Source organism: Thamnophis sirtalis, unplaced genomic scaffold (genome assembly GCF_051295495.1).
Source record: "Thamnophis sirtalis isolate CommonGarterSnake01/CBP01778 unplaced genomic scaffold, rThaSir2_p1.2 scaffold_4, whole genome shotgun sequence".
NCBI lineage: Eukaryota > Metazoa > Chordata > Lepidosauria > Squamata > Natricidae > Thamnophis > Thamnophis sirtalis.
In genome coordinates this window covers 122,390,226-122,408,096 of record NW_028261384.1, presented here as the reverse complement: position 1 = coordinate 122,408,096, position 17,871 = coordinate 122,390,226, and the positions used below count along the sequence as shown (strand labels likewise).

Here is a 17,871-nt window from a genome sequence, read left to right as displayed (position 1 = left end):
TGATGGGCTTTAGCACAAATGCAAAAACTAAACCTTTGATCCTGGGAACCGATCCAGATTGGATCCTGCAAAAATAGGGAGTGCTGTGTACGCAGCATGCAGCTCCTGAATATAAGCTATATATAAAATAAATGCAGTCATCTCATAGCAGAGTGCTAGACCCTCTTTTTCCCTCTCATATTTTGCATATCTTTTCTAAACCAAACACCTGCACGCGCACACACAAAATCCTTCCAATTGCTGTGCCTCTCCTTGGTCTTCAGGAATGGCTCCCTTTGAATTCCATCCCCCCCCCTCCCCAATCTTTCTCTCACCCAAAATGCTAATGTATGTTTAGAAGGGGCTGTTGCCCCCAGAAATTGCATCCAAAGATACCCATGCCTCTAAATGTTCTTCCAGAACAGGATGACCCCCTCTCCCCACTTCTAAGGCAAGGATAGCTCCTGGCCTTCTGGATTACATAAAAATGTAGTTTTAGGATTTGGGGATTGTATGCTGTAGAGGAATATTAATTACAATTTTTGTATTGAATTTCTGTCATTGCACATTAATAAATTACTGCATTGGCTGCAAGAATACTGCTCTTCAGCTCCGCATAGAGTCGCCTTAGCTAAAGCTCTTCATAGATCTGCGAATAATTAATTCTCCAATGAGCAGGACACGGTGCACAAATGAAACACAGACACTTAGGTTTAGATGAACAGAGAGCAATCTTGTAGGAGCAGACAACCTCTGTGTTTATTTTCCAAACACTCAAGCAGTTCTTGAAATTCTTAAAAAATAGAATGCCATTTCCAAGATGGGGCATTAGAACTGCATGGCTGCTGCCAGCAGCCAGCGATAGAGGATCATGTGTTAGATCTGCAAAACGCTAGAAGAGAAACCACCGAATCCCAAGGCAAAGTTGAAGAGCCTCTTCAGGAAAGGCTAAAAGGAAAGTGAGAGCAACGGAGTCAAGTTCTTCAGGATCCAGGGGAAAGGATCCAACATTATCCAAAAAAAAAACAACCAACCTGTGAGCAGCCTCAGGAAAAGAGGGGGGGGGTGTACTTTGAGGATAAGGGATCCACTTGAAGAAAGGGCCTCAGGAGTACCTTAGATGGCTATCAAGGGATCCCCAGACTGGAGCCAACAAAAAAGCTGGAACAAGTCCTGATGGATCTAAGGCTGGTCTTCAAAAGGTAAGCCACGAGACACCCCCAACCCCACTCCATCCCGTGGAGTTCATGGATGGGAGGGCAAGTTAGGGGAAATGGGGCCAGCCGCTCAGCTGATGTAGATCCGGTGGAAGTCATTGGCACCAAAGGCGGCATTGCACTTGGGGCATTTCCGCTGGCGGGTGTCGTAGCGGGTCTTGACGCAGTCGAAGCAGAAGACGTGGAAGCATTTGGTGAGGACGGCGTCCTTCTTGCGCGTGTTGCAGCACGGACAGGTGAGCTTGGCCTGGGGATGTGCACAGAGCAGAGGGGTGAGTGGCTGGGGCATTATTGGGAAGAGCTGCCCTTCCTTTACAAGCCTCCTCCTCCTCCTGCTCTTCTCACCTTGTACTCCTTGATCTCCTCCTGTAGGATCTCATCGGCATCTGCATACACCTCCACTTTGCGCTGTTTTTCCAGTTTGCGCCGAAGGCGAGATATGTCCTCCTAGGGAGAAGATCAGGCACGTCAATGAGTCCAGGGGGAGGGGGGGGGGAGAGCTACCCTTTATTTGTTTGTCTGCTCGTTTATTAAATTTATACACTAGCCATCCCAATCAAGTGACAGGATGGCATATAAAACAAGGATAAACAAACATTACAACATTAGAAAAACATTAAAACATAAAGACCAACAAGAAATTGGGAACCTGGGTAAACTAGGAACCTGGAGATGAATGGATAAGCTCTATCATGAGACACAAACACACACACCCCATAATAAACCACGGCTGCCTCTTCGGAAGTATCTCCCTGAAGCCATGAGATCTACCGATTTGTTTTACATGCCATGGCCTTCCCCTTTCCCCCCTTGTACCTGAGCTCTCTTGAGGTTGAAAGACTCCTTCTCCTTGGCTGCCCTGTTCTCCGCCATGAAGGTCTGGATCTCCTTCAGTTTAGCCTGCACATGCTCCAGCTGCACCTTCAGGTCTTCTGCCAGCTGGGCTGCCTCCACCGCCTGCAAGCAGAACACGGCATCCAATCCCCACCTGCACCAACATCTAAAGGTTGCTCCCCCTTCAACCCTAGTTGTGAAGGCTCCCCATGAGATCCCATGATCAGAATCCTATTTCTAGGGCTGTCCTTTTTTCTACTTTCTAAAAATTAATTGGTTTTTTTTTTATTGGGAGTAATGGGTGCCTCCAGTCACGACCTAACTTGGCAGCCCCCATGTCGGCTCCTTACCTTCCTCTTGTTGAGCTCCAGGGCCTGGCTGCGTAACGTGAGCTCTTTCTCCACGGTGCCCATATTGCCCTGCAGGACCCGTTCCTTCTCCTCCAGCTTCTGCACGACTAAGAGCTGGGTGTCCACCTGAAGAAAGCAAGAGTCAGGCTCAGCCCATGTTTCAGGATTTAGTGGCCTCTTCCTTCAAGGCCCTGACCCTCTCCCAACCTGTTGGTGGTGGGGTGGCTGCCTACCTGGGACTTGAGGGCTAGCACCTGCTCGGCAAGTTCTTCCTTCTCCTCCCGCAGGAGCTTGTGAATCTGGTTGGATTTGATGCGCTCCGACATCAGCTTGAAGTTGGCATCATCCTTCTCACGCAGCTGCTGGTTTAGCCGCATATTCTGCTCTTGCATGTCCTCAAACGCTTGGCCTGTCACGTCCATCTCTGAGAGAAGAGCCTCTTCCTCCTGACCCACAGTAAAAAGAAATACTGGAATGAACTGGAATTTTCCCAGCCCTTACCAATAGCCATATGTGTCTTTCTCTGGCTAGAATGTCTGGAGGGACTTCTGATTAGTTTCTTATAGATGCTAACCACCAGACCCTGAAGGTGGTCCTTCACAGCAACCAGTGGGCCAAATCAACAGAGAGTTTATGGTTATGGGAAAGTTGCAACCGCCCTCAGAGGCTCTCTAGGCTGCTCCTGTTCTGGGGCATTGCTTCTGGCAGCACAAATTCCTCCCCAGAAAGAAATACCTGCTTGGTCGCTGCCAGTTTTTTCTGGAGATGCTCAATTTGTTCCTCGGCCATCTTGATCTTGCGTAAGGCATCCTCATCGGCCATTTTCTTACTCTCTTTCTTCTCTTTCTCCTCCAGTTCACGGATCCTCACCCGCAGCTCTTCCACCTGTCCAAAGAAGTGAGTCAAAGAAAGCAGGGACAACTCCTTCGCTTGAGACCCCTCAGGGAAGAATCCTCCCAGGTATACCTGTAGGTCAAACTAACAAGCCCAACTACAAATGCCATGAAGTTATTTATCTAAAGCACAGCCAACCCTTCTCTGGGGAGCAGGTCCTTTCCTATATGAGGAAGCTATGTCCATTTTCTTCATGAAGTCAAAATGCCTTGCCCAGAGCCAGATCCTGAAACATACGATGGAACTCAAGTGCATGAAACCTGGCAGCTTCTAATGGGGCTGAGCTTAGCAGACCCAGGCACTGGACTGATACAGAGGTCCAGGTCTCCTGTGACAAAGAGTAGGCAGAAGAACTGGAACTTTGGGAACTTTATTTCTCTAGACAGGCCCCACCCTCATCTCACCTCGGCTTTGGTCTTCTTCTCAGCTGCCATCAGCTGCACTTTGTCCCGCTGCTCCTTGGGGGCCGACTTGTACATGTCCAAGAGAAGCTTCATCTCCTTCTGGCTCTCCTGAGCCTTTCTGAGAAAGGAAACAGAATCCACATGAAGAGGAGGCCCCTGTTCTACTCCAACCCTCTGCTCTACACCATGTCAGACAAATGGCTGTCCAATCGCTTCTTAAAGACTTCCAGTGAGGGAGCACCCACAACTTCTGTGCTTATGTGCAAGACTCTGCCACTTACAGCCAGCCTTAATAGAAACCATTCCAGCAGCCTTCCTGTGGAGATGATTTCCTGGTTTGGTCTACCTAGTGGAGCTAAAACCTCTTGACAGATTCTCCCCTCCCGCTTGCAATTAATCTCCTTTCTGGACCAACCTTCAAAGTGTGTTAGTTGAGTCTCTAGGCATCCATTCACAACATTCACACTATACAGATGGCTTGTCGATACTGGCTAAGTAGGCGGCCTACCTCTGCTCCCCCAGCACTCCAATTCTCCCCTAGTTTGGGTGAATAAAACAGCAACTCCACCAAATCCCTGGACTGGCAGAGATCCTTCCCAGATACGTAAGACTTTTCTCAGTCTAAAGTGCTTTCCAGATAGAACAGAACAAACATTGCACACTCTCACCCCATCTGTGTTCCATGGACTATTCACAACCTGGTTTCAAAAAGGAAACAAAATCCAACCTCACCCAAGGCCTCCCCATCAAGCCCATTGCTCCCTTTTCCAAAGACTCACTTGAGCTCAGTTCGCAGCTGCTTCAGCAAATCTGAATCTTTCTTCTTAGCATCTTCGCTACCTCCACCACCCTTCTGCTTCTCCCGATCCCGTGAAGAGGAAGAGGAGGAGGAGGAGGAGGAAGAGACCTCTTTGTCACGATCCCGGGATCTCTCGCGGTCAACGCCCCGGTCTCCACCACGTCCCTTGGACCGCTCAGACTCTTTGGCGCGGGGTGGTGGTGGCGGATGGGGAGCAGGAGGCTGGGGGGCAGAGGTCTCCTCTTCTTCCTTTTTCACGCCCTCCGTGCTCCCGAGCAGCTGAGGAGACACCACCTCTTCCTTGGGCTCTTTCTTTACTTGCACCTCCTTGAATTCTTTCTTTACTTCGGAGGATGCCGTTTCTTCCTCCTCTTTAACAGGAGCTACCCCAGGGTGGCCGGAGTCTTCGTTCCCTGGGGCTGGGGCTGCAATGACCAAACTAGAAGGAAACCCACACTGTTGCATGCGGACCTGAAGAAAGAACAAGCCGACAGGCATTTTAGAACAAGCTGGCATCCAAGCCTATACACCAGAGTGGGCAATACATTTTCCCAAGGGGCACCTAAGAAACTGGGACTGTTGTGGAGGGCTGCCATCTCTGCCTGGATAGGGACACCCAAAGGGCCGGATGTGGCCCTCAGACCATCAAATGCCCAGGTCTGCTATACACACACAAAAAAATATGTTTCCATTTTCCACAGAGTATAGGATTCTGCAACATGAGATGAACAAGAAGCTGAGGAAATCACTATGGTTGACAGAAAATTGCTATAACACAAGTCAGGCCCACGATAAAGCCTGCTAGATTTTAGATTCATAGTGAAAAACCACTTTTGAGCACGAAATTTATTTTTCAATGAAAATAAAAGAATATCAAGATGACCTGCAGGCCCTCAGGTCCCCAGCTCTGAAGCAGAACTGTGTCCTTCCCAAATCCAAACCAGGCAGGAGAGAAAGAGTGAAAGCCAACTGACCAGATGCCCGGCCTTCCTTCAGCCATTCCCCCAACAAGACCCACCTTGTTGATCTCGGCCTGCACCTCCCGCAATTTGCGCTTGTACCGCTGCACATCTCCCTTCAGCTGGTGGTTGTGATTCTGGAGGCTGCTGATGAGGTGGCGCATCTCCCGATTGATGGGACCTCGGATTTGAGAGGGGAGACAAAGGGAGAAAGAACAAGTGTTTGAGTCACCTTCGCTATCCAGCTCTCCACAGAGTGCTCAGCATCTCTCCTCCTTATCTGTTATTCAGGTAATCTTTCATTCAGGAGCTAAAGGCAGCATATATGATGCCCCCTCCTCTATCTTTTCCCACAACAACTACCCTGTAAGATAAGACTGGCCCCAAGTCTTCCAGGGAGCTTCTGAGGATGAGGGAGGCCTATATCCTGTTTCTGCCTTCTGGTCCAACATCTGAACCACTACGCTGAACCAGCTCTAAAACCCAAATTTCAAAAGTTAAACAAAAAAAATATTTATTTTAAAAGACTATTGGGAGTTCCAGCATAACATTCCTTCATTGAAAGAGTATCTATACTACCTCTCCTTAGAAAGAATCTTAGAGCTGTGTAGAATAACCAGAGAGAGCTTTCAGAGTTTAAACTATTAAAAATAACTAAAATCATTTTTTTTTAAAAACCCAACAAAATGGAGGAATGATTTAAAAGTGAATCCACGCAGAAGATAACTGCAGCCGTTCCACCAACCTGAACATGGCAGGGAGAGATTAGCTTTTTTGAGGGGAGGAAAAAGACCAGGAAGTAGAATTCAGAAAGTAATGAGCAACACCAGGGACACCAGCTGATGCCTTCTCCTTGTGGCCAAGAAACAAAGACCTTGAAGTGAGAGCGAAAAAGAGGAAAGAGGAAATGCAGGCTCACCTGCTTGCTCGTTGGCTGCCAGGTTCTGCTCAAATTCAATGCGCAGCATCTCGTACTCCTTGCGCACCTGAGCCAGCGTGTCTTCCAGCTGGATCACCTCCGTCCGCAGTTTCTTCTGCACATTCAGCTCGTCACTCTATCATCAAGGAGAAGGAAGCTGCATCAGCCCCCAGGAGCCAAAGGACGCAGCCAAGAGACCCTGCTCCGCAGTCCATCTAAGCCAGAACAAGCAGTCTGACCATGATGATGACCCATGGCTGAGACCAGGAGACGGAGAATACCCTAGCACCTCTGGCAGGAGGAGGGGGCTGGAAAGCTCACCTCCATGTGCTCGATGTGGCGCAGGTGGCTGTTCTTGGTGGTGAGAAGCAGGGCCCGGGCCTCATCCAGCTGTGTTTTCACTTGCAGGCTTTCATTGTACAGCAGTGAGAACTGGGATTGCAACACTTTATACTCCAGAGTCTCCTTTACAGCCTCTTCTGGAAGACTCCGTAGTGCTACCTACAAGCCAGAGGTATAGAAGGAAAATAAATCCAGATGATATCTTTTGGACATGCTATCCTTAGAGCAAATAGGAAGGGGAGTGGGGAATAGTGTTCCTTTGCCCTGGCCCAAACAGCAATATCTTCAATAATATATTAATATCAAGTAATAGAAGCAATCGAAGACCTGAAACTAGCTGCTTGATCTTTGAGACATTGCTTACAAACTAAAGCAGTGTTTCTCAACCTTGGCTGCTTTAAGGTGTGGACTTAATTCCCACAATGCCATACCCAGCATACGGTGGTATAGATATATGGTGGTATAGATTTTCAGAAAAGGGAGGCCTCATTCAGAAATTTTTTTATCAGTGACAGAAATGTAACTGCTATCACAAAGACTAAGTGCAGCTGAATTAATAGGACTAATAGATTTTGAGGTTTACACTTTTATATTTAAAGCAAGGTTACGTAAACTGCAATACAAACTAACTTTCTGCTAGGTCTCCTAAATCACATAGGTAAATGCTGGCATTTAGAGCAGCAGCATCCACAGCTACAGGTAGTCCTCATCTTATGATCACAATTGGGATGGAAACTTAAGTTGCTAAGCAATGCGGTTGTTAAGTGAGTTATTTTTATGACATTCTGCCATAGTTGTTAAGTGAATCACACAGTCATTCAGTGTATCCAGCTTCCCCCATTGACTTTGCATGTTGGAAGCTTCTTGGGAAGACCGCAAATGGCGATCATGTCAACCCGCAATGCCACAACCATAATAAAAAGTGCTTGTTGCCAAGTTCCTGAATTGAGATCATGTGATCATGGGGATAGTGTCACAGTCATCACTATGAGGACCAACTATAAGTCATCTTTTCAGCAGCATCATAAACTCGAATGGCTGTAAAAACAAGTGGTCGTAAGTTGAAGACTACCTGTACTTAAAACATACACAGTAAAATTGTATCTGTTGGGTTAATCCACTGGTTTTAATGAAAAAAAAGGCTGACCCAATTCCAAATATTGCATGAACAGCAATTAAAAAAAAAAAAACTGAATTCAAGCCTTTGATGTCACCGAATGCTTCCTGCCACTCTCGGTGCTCAGAATGTAGTTAAAACTGCCAGCTGTTAAGGGGCTATATTAGTTCTTTCCAGCTTATCACCACAGGGTGGTTGTATTTGACACCTATCCAAATACCTTCAGCTTCTCATTAGTTCTAACAGCCTGCTGCATTTCCTGCTGCAGTTTCTCCAGCTCTGCCATGCGACTGTTGGCAAGTTCTTGATTCTCTTCCAGCTCTGCATTCAGCATCTCAAACTGCAAAGCAAGCCCAAATTAAGTCAGCAGAAAGTCTTGCCCAGGAAATGTGTTGCGAGACTCAAGTCTTGCAAGATGCAGGGCTACAATTTACTTTCCAGTCACATTCTCTGGCTTACCTTCTGCATGCTAAGTGTGATCTGGCCACCATGGAACCCACCAGAACTGCCTGAGGCGTAGTAACCCGAATTGAGCTGCCCAAAAAAGTGAAAAATCAATAACCGTTAAAACCAATAGCAAATGTATGCGCGCGCACACACACACACACACACACACCGGTATGAATAAAATGTTTCACAAGACATCTGGACTTGCATAACATTGAAAAATTAATCTGGTGTGCATACAAGTACATTTTCTGATTTGTTATATATTTAAATCGACTTCTGCATAGCTAGTCACAGTTCTGGATTTCAATAGGTTCTGCCTCTAACAGTAGAGATCTATTAATTTTATATATCAAATGTACATGCCATCAAATTTCAGGACTTGCATTAATTAGAAGAGTTCTAACTAAAGAGAAGAATTTATCTAGTTTTGTTTCCATTTGGGAACCCCTTCTGGATTTTGTACTCAAAACTGAAAAAATGAAACTGAAATTTTAGGTTTTGATGATTGCAATGATTTTGTTGACAGGCTTTTGGGAAAATGAGTTGGTAAAATTTTGGTTTATAGAAGTGGCTCGAACTGTTAAGAAGTATAAAGCAAAAGCTTTGGGTTGATTTTTTAAATATATATTCTATCGCATTGAAAAAAGTCAGAAGTCACTACCTTTCTTTAAATTGTTTCTGGCATCTTTTTCTAATTTCCTTAATTTTTGAATTTGTATTTTAACTTATAATAAAATTTAATTTAAAAATTTCCTTAAAAAATTTAAAGACTCGCAGCGGCTAAGATAAAATAAAAATTCAGCATTAATATATATTTTAATTAAAATTTAAAATGTTATATCGTATTGCTAAAAGTGCCAATTCTTCACTGTATCAATAATTATACTATTTAGCCGATCGAATCTGTGATAGTTTGATTTAAAAGTGCAAATCCTTGTCAAATGTGTTTAATAACCTGTATCATAACTGTGTAGAGAAAATAAATATTTGTTGTCCTTATACTAAGAAAAGCAGAGTACAGATGGTTTTCAAGTTACAACCATTCATTTAGTGACTGTTCAAAGTTACAGTGGCAATGAAAAAAGTGACATTACTATTTTTCACACTTATGACCGTTGCTGCATTCCCATGGTCAAGTGATCAAAATTTGGGTGCTTGGCATGTATTTATGACAGTTGCAATTTCTCTGTCACTTTCTGCGACTTTCTAACAAGTAAAATCTATAGGGAAGCCAGATTCACTTAACAACCAGTTACTAATTTAACAGCTGTAGTGATTCAATTAACATCTGTAGCAAAAAAGGATGTAAAATGGAGAACTCACTTAACAACAAACTTGCTTTGCAATGGAAATTTTGAGGTTAATTGTGGTCATAAGTCGGGGACTACCTATAATCCTTGCCATATCAGGTTGATCTGACACGTTTGCATCAGATCAACCTGAAATTTTAATTTTTTTCATCAGAACTATCCTCAAAGCTTTCCTAAGCCCAAGAAATAATATTTTTGGATTTAAAAAGTTCTTGGGTCCATGAGATCAGAAGAGACCTCTTGTCTACTGAGTGAACAGATCCATCTTTCCTAAAGGGCAGATGAGCTGATGAGGGAAAGGAGTAATTCAGAACTAAAGATCAGAAATTATCTTGGTCCTGCGGATATGAATCTTCTTTCGCCTCACAGCATATATTATTTCTGCTTCTTGAAGTATGTTGATTGATGTAGGACCAAAGTGGGAAATATGTTGTTTATCAAATCAGCTGAACTTTTATTGTCATTATTCCTCCTCACTAACCATGATGACTGAGAGGGATGGGAGTCGCAGGTCAGCAAGATCTGAAGAGCTGCAGCTTTCTGAAATGGTCTCCTAAAAGTGGGAAACTCACCAGATCTCCTCCTGCTCCGAGAGCATGACCAAGGGGCAGAAGCTTCACTTACTGTCTGGGTGTTCTTCAGAATGGAGAGCCAGACAAGGACTCCCTGCCCTTTCCTGCCCTTTAGAACTGGGCATTCAGAAGAACGTTCCCTCCCTCACCCTGCAGCTACAATTCAATGGAAACAGGCAGCCTCCCCCAGCGAGAAGGGAGGGGACCTCCTTGAAGGCCATTCTTGCCTGCTCCAACGCTTCAGTCAGGTGCTTGTTGATCTTCTGTTCCCGTTTGCGCAGCTTCTCTATGTCCCACTGCAGGTCTTCAATAGTTGTTTCCATTTCCAGCACTTTAGTTTCTGATGAAGTCACTTTGTCCTGCAGTTCTGTGTACTGAAAAAGAAGCCAGATTCAGAACAGCTCCTGCCCCAAGAAGCCACAAGAGGGAAGATGGGGCAGGGAACCTACCTCCAAGGAAATTTTATGGTGTTTCTCCTGCATCTGTGTGATCAGGTCCTGAAGGTGGCGATTCTCTCTGGTCAGCTCCTTGTTGAGGGCCTTCACAACTTCTTCCAATTGGTCAAACTCCACTGCAGAATAAGACATTAACTCTCCTCAGGATTTGGGCTTCCCAATTTTTACTCTCCTCCAAACTACATTGGGGATCAAAGACTGTTAGCTTTGGTGGCAGCAGGACAGACTCTGAGGGCTTCTGCTGGGAGACTAATGGCCTTCCCTGCCTAGTTGACTGGCCACTGGGAGGAGAGATTGCTGGATTAGAGGAGTCAGCAGGCAACCACTTATGTTCTCACACACATGTACTTTGCTTTTGCCAAAAATCTTTTTTCTGATGTTACTTTGCTTTGAGCCACAAGTTTAAGCAATAGAACACCCAAGGTAAGAATACTATACTTGGATTGAGTTTTTAAAAAAACGCTCTCCAGCGGCAAAATTGTTTTCTTCAATCCCCCTCTGGAAATACACAACACAGAACAGCCTCCCTGAATAACTGTAAATTGTCAGGCAACAAAAAAGTTGTTTAAAAAAACATATTTTAAGAAGCCTGTTTACCTCCACCCTCATCCCAAGGGTAAAGCATATCATCTGTCAGAATACAAGAAATCCTTTGCTGCCAGATCCTTCAGCTTTGACCGCACAAAAATCTGAATTATTAAGTATGTAGGAAATGTTAAATGCAGATTTCAAAGTGGCATTTTTATAAGGCGTGGACACCCTAAAATTTATTAAGTACAACCAGATTAACTACTTTTTGTTAGTTTTTATTGTTTTAAATGTGGTCTTATATTCTGTAAGCTGAATAGGAAGCAATATAAATTCAATCAATCGTGACCCACATTGTAGCTGAACATATTAATAATAGGTTCTTTGGAAACTCTACTACGTCATGTCTCCTACCTGAGACCAGTACACTCCCAGTTTTTCTTTCAAAATATGCACTTTTAACATCCTCACACAATAAGTCTGGTGGAGTCTATAAATGTTTTCTGTCTGAACTATCTCTACACGTAGCACATCTTCAAGAAATCTGAGAGATGTCTTTGATGTTATATATATGTTAACAGCAGCAAGATTACTTTATGCACAAAAATGGAAGGACACTTTGATTCCCACAATGAATGAACAGCTGCAAAAGCTAATGGAGTAAGCAGAGATGGCCAAACTGACTACTTTGATTTTGTTTCTACTTGGAAACCACTTCTGGACTTGGTATTTGAGGTGGAAAAATGAATCTTTAATTCTGGGTTTTGCCAATTAAATAGGTTTGTTGTTATAGAAACAATAGTTTACACTATTATGTAAAAGTAAAAAGTTAAGGTTTGATGTTATTATCTTATTCTACTGCACCAAAGGGAGTTGGAAGCCTATTCTTTCTTTTCCACCTTTTCCTACACTTTTTCCTTCCCTTTTCCCTCCCCTATTTTTTCTACTATTTTCTTGCATATTTTTGCATTTTATATTATAAACTAATTTAAAAATAAGTCTGAAAGGAGATAGAAAAAATGCACTTCTAAACCAATTATCTTCCTTGCAACCAAGTCCACAGTAAATTACCTACCCAGAATGACAACATGCAATTCCACTCTCCCCATTTCCCTTGTTGAGTTTTCAATAATCTGAGGCCCCAAATCTTCCATTTGGGGAGTAATTTCAGAGGCCTGCACTGAGAAGGTTTCAAAGGTGTCCCTTAGCTGGGATCTAGTCTCACCCCGTGCATGGATCTTCTGGCAAAGCTCTTCTGTGCGCCGGTGGATCTTATCCGAAGCCTCCACAATGCGGGAGACGGCAGCTTTGGAAAATTCCATGCGTTCCTGAAGTTGAAGCTCAATTTCTTCATTGCTGCTGCTGGCCAAGGTAGCCAAGAAGGAAAGGGATGGCTCACTCAGCACAAGGTCCCCAGCCTTCCAGGGTACAGGGGGCGTAACAGGGGACAGCACTGCCTCTGAAGGGACCAAAAGAAAAGGGACAAAAGGTCAGGGTTGTTGGCAGGCAGGCACCACTTTGATCCACTCCTACCATGCTTTGTGTAATAACTAAGGTGCTGAGCTAGAAAAGGAGAGATAGGGAGATCTAAGGCATGAAAGCTGGGTGATTTTGGACCAGTCACTCTCTCTCTCAGCCCAACCCACCTTCCAGGGTTTGTGGCTGCAGGGAAATCAAGAGAAGGGAGAATCAGATGTGCACACTGCCTGGAGCTGATCAAAAATAAAGGCCAGATAAAACATCCAATATGTAAATGCCCTTGTCACCTCAAGGCTGGATTATTGCAATGCGCTCTACATGGGGCTATTCTTGAAAAGTGTTCAGAGACTATAGCTAGTCCAGAATGCAGCCCCGCGAGCGATATTGGGTGTACCAAGGCACGCCCACGTTACACCTGTCCTCCGCGAGCTGCACTGGCTACCAATTGGTCTCCAGACACAATTCAAGGTGTTGGTTATTACCTTTAAAGCCCTACATGGCTTAGGACCAGCGTACCTGCGAGACCACCTACTGCCACATACCTCCCAACGGCCGATAAGATCCCACAGATTGGGCCTCCTTCGGATGCCGTCAGCCAGACAGTGTCGACTGGCGGGCCCCCAGAGGAGAGCCTTCTCTGTGGCTGCTCTGACCCTTTGGAATCAGCTACCCCCAGAGGTCCGGACCTTACCCACTCTCATGGCCTTCAGGAAAGCTGTTAAAACCTGGCTGTTCTGGCAGGCCTGGGGCTGTTGACCTCATTGTTGAGGTCCAGCCCCGATTAGAACGAATGTGTGTTGTGAATTTTAAACTATTCTTTTTATTTTTCCTTTCTTTTTTTTTCTTCCTTCTTTGTAAGCCGCCCAGAGTCCTTTGGGATTGGGTGGCATATAAACTTAGGAAATAATAATTTAATAAATAAATAAATGTTCCAGAATGCGGGAACCTGGGATTACCTCTCCTTTCAGAGCTCTCTAAGTGAACAGCTTCCAGTTCTGAGCCTGGGATTTCCAATTTGGGCTCCTCAGGGGCCTGCCCACAATCTCCATCATAACGTCTGAGGAGCACTTGCACCGTCTCATCTAGCTGTAGGAAGGGGGGGCAAAACACTGGAACTGAAGAAACAGAAATGACTAAGAGAATTTTAAGGGCAGGTAAACAGAGGTGGGCATATAGGAAGAAGGCAGCTTCTAGGCATAGTATGAATTACAGGTAATCCTTGATTTACGACCAGTCAAAAAGTACTTATGACCCAGTTCCAAAGTTCCAACAGTTATGCCCCTCCCACAATCACATGACATTTCGGGCATTTGGCAACAGGCTCACATTTACAATGTTTCACAGTCCGGTAACTGCAATTTGCTTCACGTTTTCAGCAAAAAATGCCCCACTGCAAACAATGGGTTTAACAACTGCAGTATTTGTTTAACAACCAAGGATTCATTTAATGACCCTGGTAATTCATTTAATCACCTCAGCAAAAAAGGTCATAAAATCAGGTTGGTTAGTGATGACTTTACAACTGTTATAACTTACAACTGGGATGCACAAATTCTATTGCGGCTGTAAGTTGAGGGCTACTTACATGGCAGTATTTTCTGTTCTGACTCTGCCCAGTACATAGAAATTTAAGGATCCACAACAGCAGCTTTCTTTTCACCCCTAAACATCCTGCTAAAATCTTTTAAGATTCCCCCTGGTATGTTAATTTATGGATTGGAAGAAGCTGAAAGGAGTAACACGAGATCAGGCCGGAGGGCTCTCTGACCTGCTTCCAGTAGCGGTTAACAATCGAGAGAGTGGCATCATCAGTGGCCTGCCTCTTCTCCAGCTTCTCTATGCGCTCACGCAGCTCATCCTCAAACACTTGCCGCTGCTCCAGCCGCTCTGCTATCTTCTTATTCTTGAACTGAAGCACCTTGAGGTCCATCTCCTCCTGCAAATGCAGCCATTCCAAGTCACATCCAAGAATGAAATCCTCTCTAACGAACAATTCTACATTCCAACGATCGAACCCACAAACCTATACCTCTGCCCTTCCCTTTAGCCCTACCCAATGGCCTTGCCAGCAGGAGATTATGGCCACTGCAGTCCAAGAGATCTAGAGAGCATCAGATTAAGATGAACACCAAGTGCATTATATCATGATCATACTCAGATCTTCCACATAAGAGAGATTCCTGTCTACATGTCTGCTTTTTCCTCATTTGCTTTTCCATCATATTAGCAATACATTGATAACAAATTCATGAACTAATCTCTTTTGCTCCTTAAAAATAAACATGATTGACAAAACTAGACTTTAACATATTTTAGATAGGATGAACCATTATCCACTCCCACCCTCCATTTTTAATGAAACTTTCACAGCATAAGATCCAAGATGTGATCTGGTTCATAAGTCAGACAACATAGGCAGTATCTTAAGTCTATTTGGTTCAGAAGATAGGTCAAAATGTTCTATCTCAATTATTAAAAGGGAAAGAAAGATGGATGGATGGATAATTTCTTCCTAATGCTGGATTCTAATATAAACTGCCACAGATTTTATCACTCGGCACTCAATCCCCAAATCCCTCACCGTGGAAGAGATGCCTCCAAGGCGGATAGGCTCAATGAGCGTAGTGGTGGTCTTCTCCTCCCGGTTGGATTTTTTCTCAGGAGGCCCTGTTCCTCCATCTCCAGCAGCCCGCTTGCTTCCAGCTCCTGACATGGTGACTTTCGGCAGTGGGCCTGAACCCAGGAATCAGGCAGTTTAGCCAAAGAGGCAGCGGTTTAGCTAAAAGAGAGAAAAAGTTGAAATTACTCCAAAGCAAGATTACAGTGGTATTTAATGTGTACAATGTCTAAAGGCCCTCCTCAATCTTTTAATTCTGAATTTTTATTCTTGTTTTAATATACTTTGTATTATAATATTTATAGTTTTTATATACCTATGCCTTATTTGTACACCACCCAGAATCACTTTGTGGGGGACATGGACGATTTCTAATAAATAAATAAATAAATAAATAAATAAATAAATAAAATAAATCACTGGCCTAAACCTGGCCAGAAGAGGGATAAACAAGCCCTATCACAGGGCTTTTGATGGAGAACATGAACAAATTAGGGACTACAGAAACATATTTTATTTTATTTTTATTTGGGCACCCGATTTGCAACTTTAGGCAGCATACATCAATAAAAACAGAATTTCAAAGGCCTTAAAAAGAAAACAACACAAAATCAATAAGAGCAAAACAACACTGTTTTGTTCTGGTCCACCAATCAGATTTTCAAAGCCTTTCTGAAGTCTATCAGGGTTGGGACCAGTCAAATTTCATGAAGGGGGAGGAGCATTCCACCAGTACTAAAGCGATAAATTAAAAACTGTGTTAAAATTAAATTATTATTTTTAAATGCATGGGGTTTTTTTCCAAGCACAAACCTGCTCCATCCTGTTTTTTTTAAATACAATTAGCAGGTAGGTGGATGCTATTAAATATTGTAAGGATTGAGTACAAAAGTGGGAATAATGAAAAGAGAAGGAATAAGGGAAACTGCAGCCCAAAGTCACTTTGTAGGGAAGATGGTGTGTGTGTTGTATGTGTGTGTGTATGCACACACATACACATATGTATGTGTATGGTGTGTGTATACAGACATACAGTGTATGTGTGTATGTGTGTATGTATGTATATGTATGTATGTATGTATATGTATGTATGTATATATGTGTTTATGTGTGTGTATATATGTGTGTGTATGTATGTGTACACACACATACATAAATACATACATACATATACATTGCATATGTGTATTGATAAATAAATAAAGGGAGACTAGTATAGATCTATTTCAAGCCATTTAGCTCTCATCAGCTAGCCATACCCTACTGGGATTTGAATTTGGGCTGTTTTTATACGTTAGGCAGTTGTATTAGCCTTTAAGCCACAAGCTCTCCTCCCTTATCAGCTGAGCCAAGGAAATAATTGTTATGTCAAAGCACCTGGGTAAATTTGGGTGTACAGGTGCTTTGACCTGATACATACATACATACATACATACACATATACATATATATGTGTATGTATATATACGTACATATACACAGACACACACATCATACATATGCATATGTATATATGTATATGTATTTATATATACACATATATGCATATATACACACACGTGCACCTGCGCACACATGTATACTGGTACATACATACATACTGGTACGTACATACATACATACAACAAACTGGAAGTAAGGGAAGAGGCGGGGAAGGGAGTTTGGGCGAGAAAAGCAGGGGGGTGAGAGAAACAGCCTAGGACTGTCAGCATCTGAGTTGTTTTAAAAGAGGTGAAAGAACCTGACTGAGTATTGTCTGCCCTTTCTCCTAACTTTCCTGTTTCCACCTGCAGTGACTCTTCACGGACTGCTTTCCCCAAAGACGCCCCTCTCTATCCGCTACGAATTGCAGTTTCCGTCCCAGCTCCTGTTTTAACATACGGTATAAGAAGAGACGGTCCGTCTGCAGAAAGGTAATCAAGGCGAGAGACCTCAGTGAGGAGAGGGAGCAAAGGAGAGGGGACGAAAGGAAAGCCTCCGGCGAGAGAGAGGTTGCCCAACCACTCACCGGCCCACACCGAGGTCCCTCTCCTCCATAGCCCTCGGCTCGCTACGACGCTGCCGACAAGCAACGCCAACGCAGCTACCGCGCATGCTCGCCCGCCTCTCCTCCCGGAGCCCAACCTCCGCCTCCGCTTTCAACGGAACTCAACGTCTTCCCCTCGCTCTGCGTTCAGCACAGTGCGCAGACGCGGAAGCTCGTGCTAGCTAGGCGACCAACGCTCCACCTTTTCGAGGATCGTAGAGAAGTGGGCGGGATCATTATTCTGGACTTGGTCGGGAGAAGGGGACGGGACAAGAAGGTGATTGGGTAAGGCGCAGAGGAGCTTGCGTTCTGGTCCCCTCTGATTGGAGCCTACGTTGAAGGAAAAGATTGGTTGCCATAGCTACGCTGGCGTATTGGCTTCTTCCTTCTATTGAAATTGAGATAGAGATAGAAAAAGCAGAGACAATCATTCTATTGGACTTTGTCTGAGGGGGAATTAAGTTTTTCCTATCTACGTAGCAAGAGGTGATTTGACTATCAAGTGCTAGAGATGAATTCTATGCAAGATAGACAAAGAAATGGTTTATTCTCCTTTGGCAACCATTCCGGGTTTTTTGTTATTTTATTTTGTTACCATATTCTATTTCCATTGGAATTCC

General features: G+C 44.0%; 1 protein-coding gene across 2 annotated transcripts; it reads right to left on the bottom strand.

Annotated features, from left to right (window-relative positions):
• Nucleotides 1–691: 691 nt before the first annotated feature.
• On the bottom strand, nucleotides 692–17,372 carry RNF40 (ring finger protein 40). 2 transcript variants are annotated; one of them, XM_014071219.2, is made up of 20 exons: nucleotides 17,234–17,372; nucleotides 15,190–15,387; nucleotides 14,377–14,544; nucleotides 13,565–13,694; nucleotides 12,355–12,588; nucleotides 10,596–10,717; nucleotides 10,374–10,520; nucleotides 8,274–8,348; nucleotides 8,035–8,154; nucleotides 6,677–6,856; nucleotides 6,356–6,491; nucleotides 5,496–5,617; nucleotides 4,458–4,948; nucleotides 3,679–3,796; nucleotides 3,116–3,265; nucleotides 2,614–2,826; nucleotides 2,381–2,506; nucleotides 2,013–2,153; nucleotides 1,542–1,643; nucleotides 692–1,443 (listed from the first exon to the last, which is right to left on the bottom strand). In XM_014071219.2, exons 2-20 carry the CDS (start codon nucleotides 15,319–15,321, stop codon nucleotides 1,267–1,269), a joined length of 3,084 nt encoding a protein of 1,027 aa, XP_013926694.2. In that variant the 5' UTR covers nucleotides 15,322–15,387; nucleotides 17,234–17,372; the 3' UTR covers nucleotides 692–1,266. The 2 variants fall into 2 exon arrangements, with proteins under 2 accessions (XP_013926694.2, XP_013926693.2); XM_014071218.2 differs by having other exon boundaries at nucleotides 17,107–17,248.
• Between the last annotated feature and the right edge of the window lie 499 nt (nucleotides 17,373–17,871).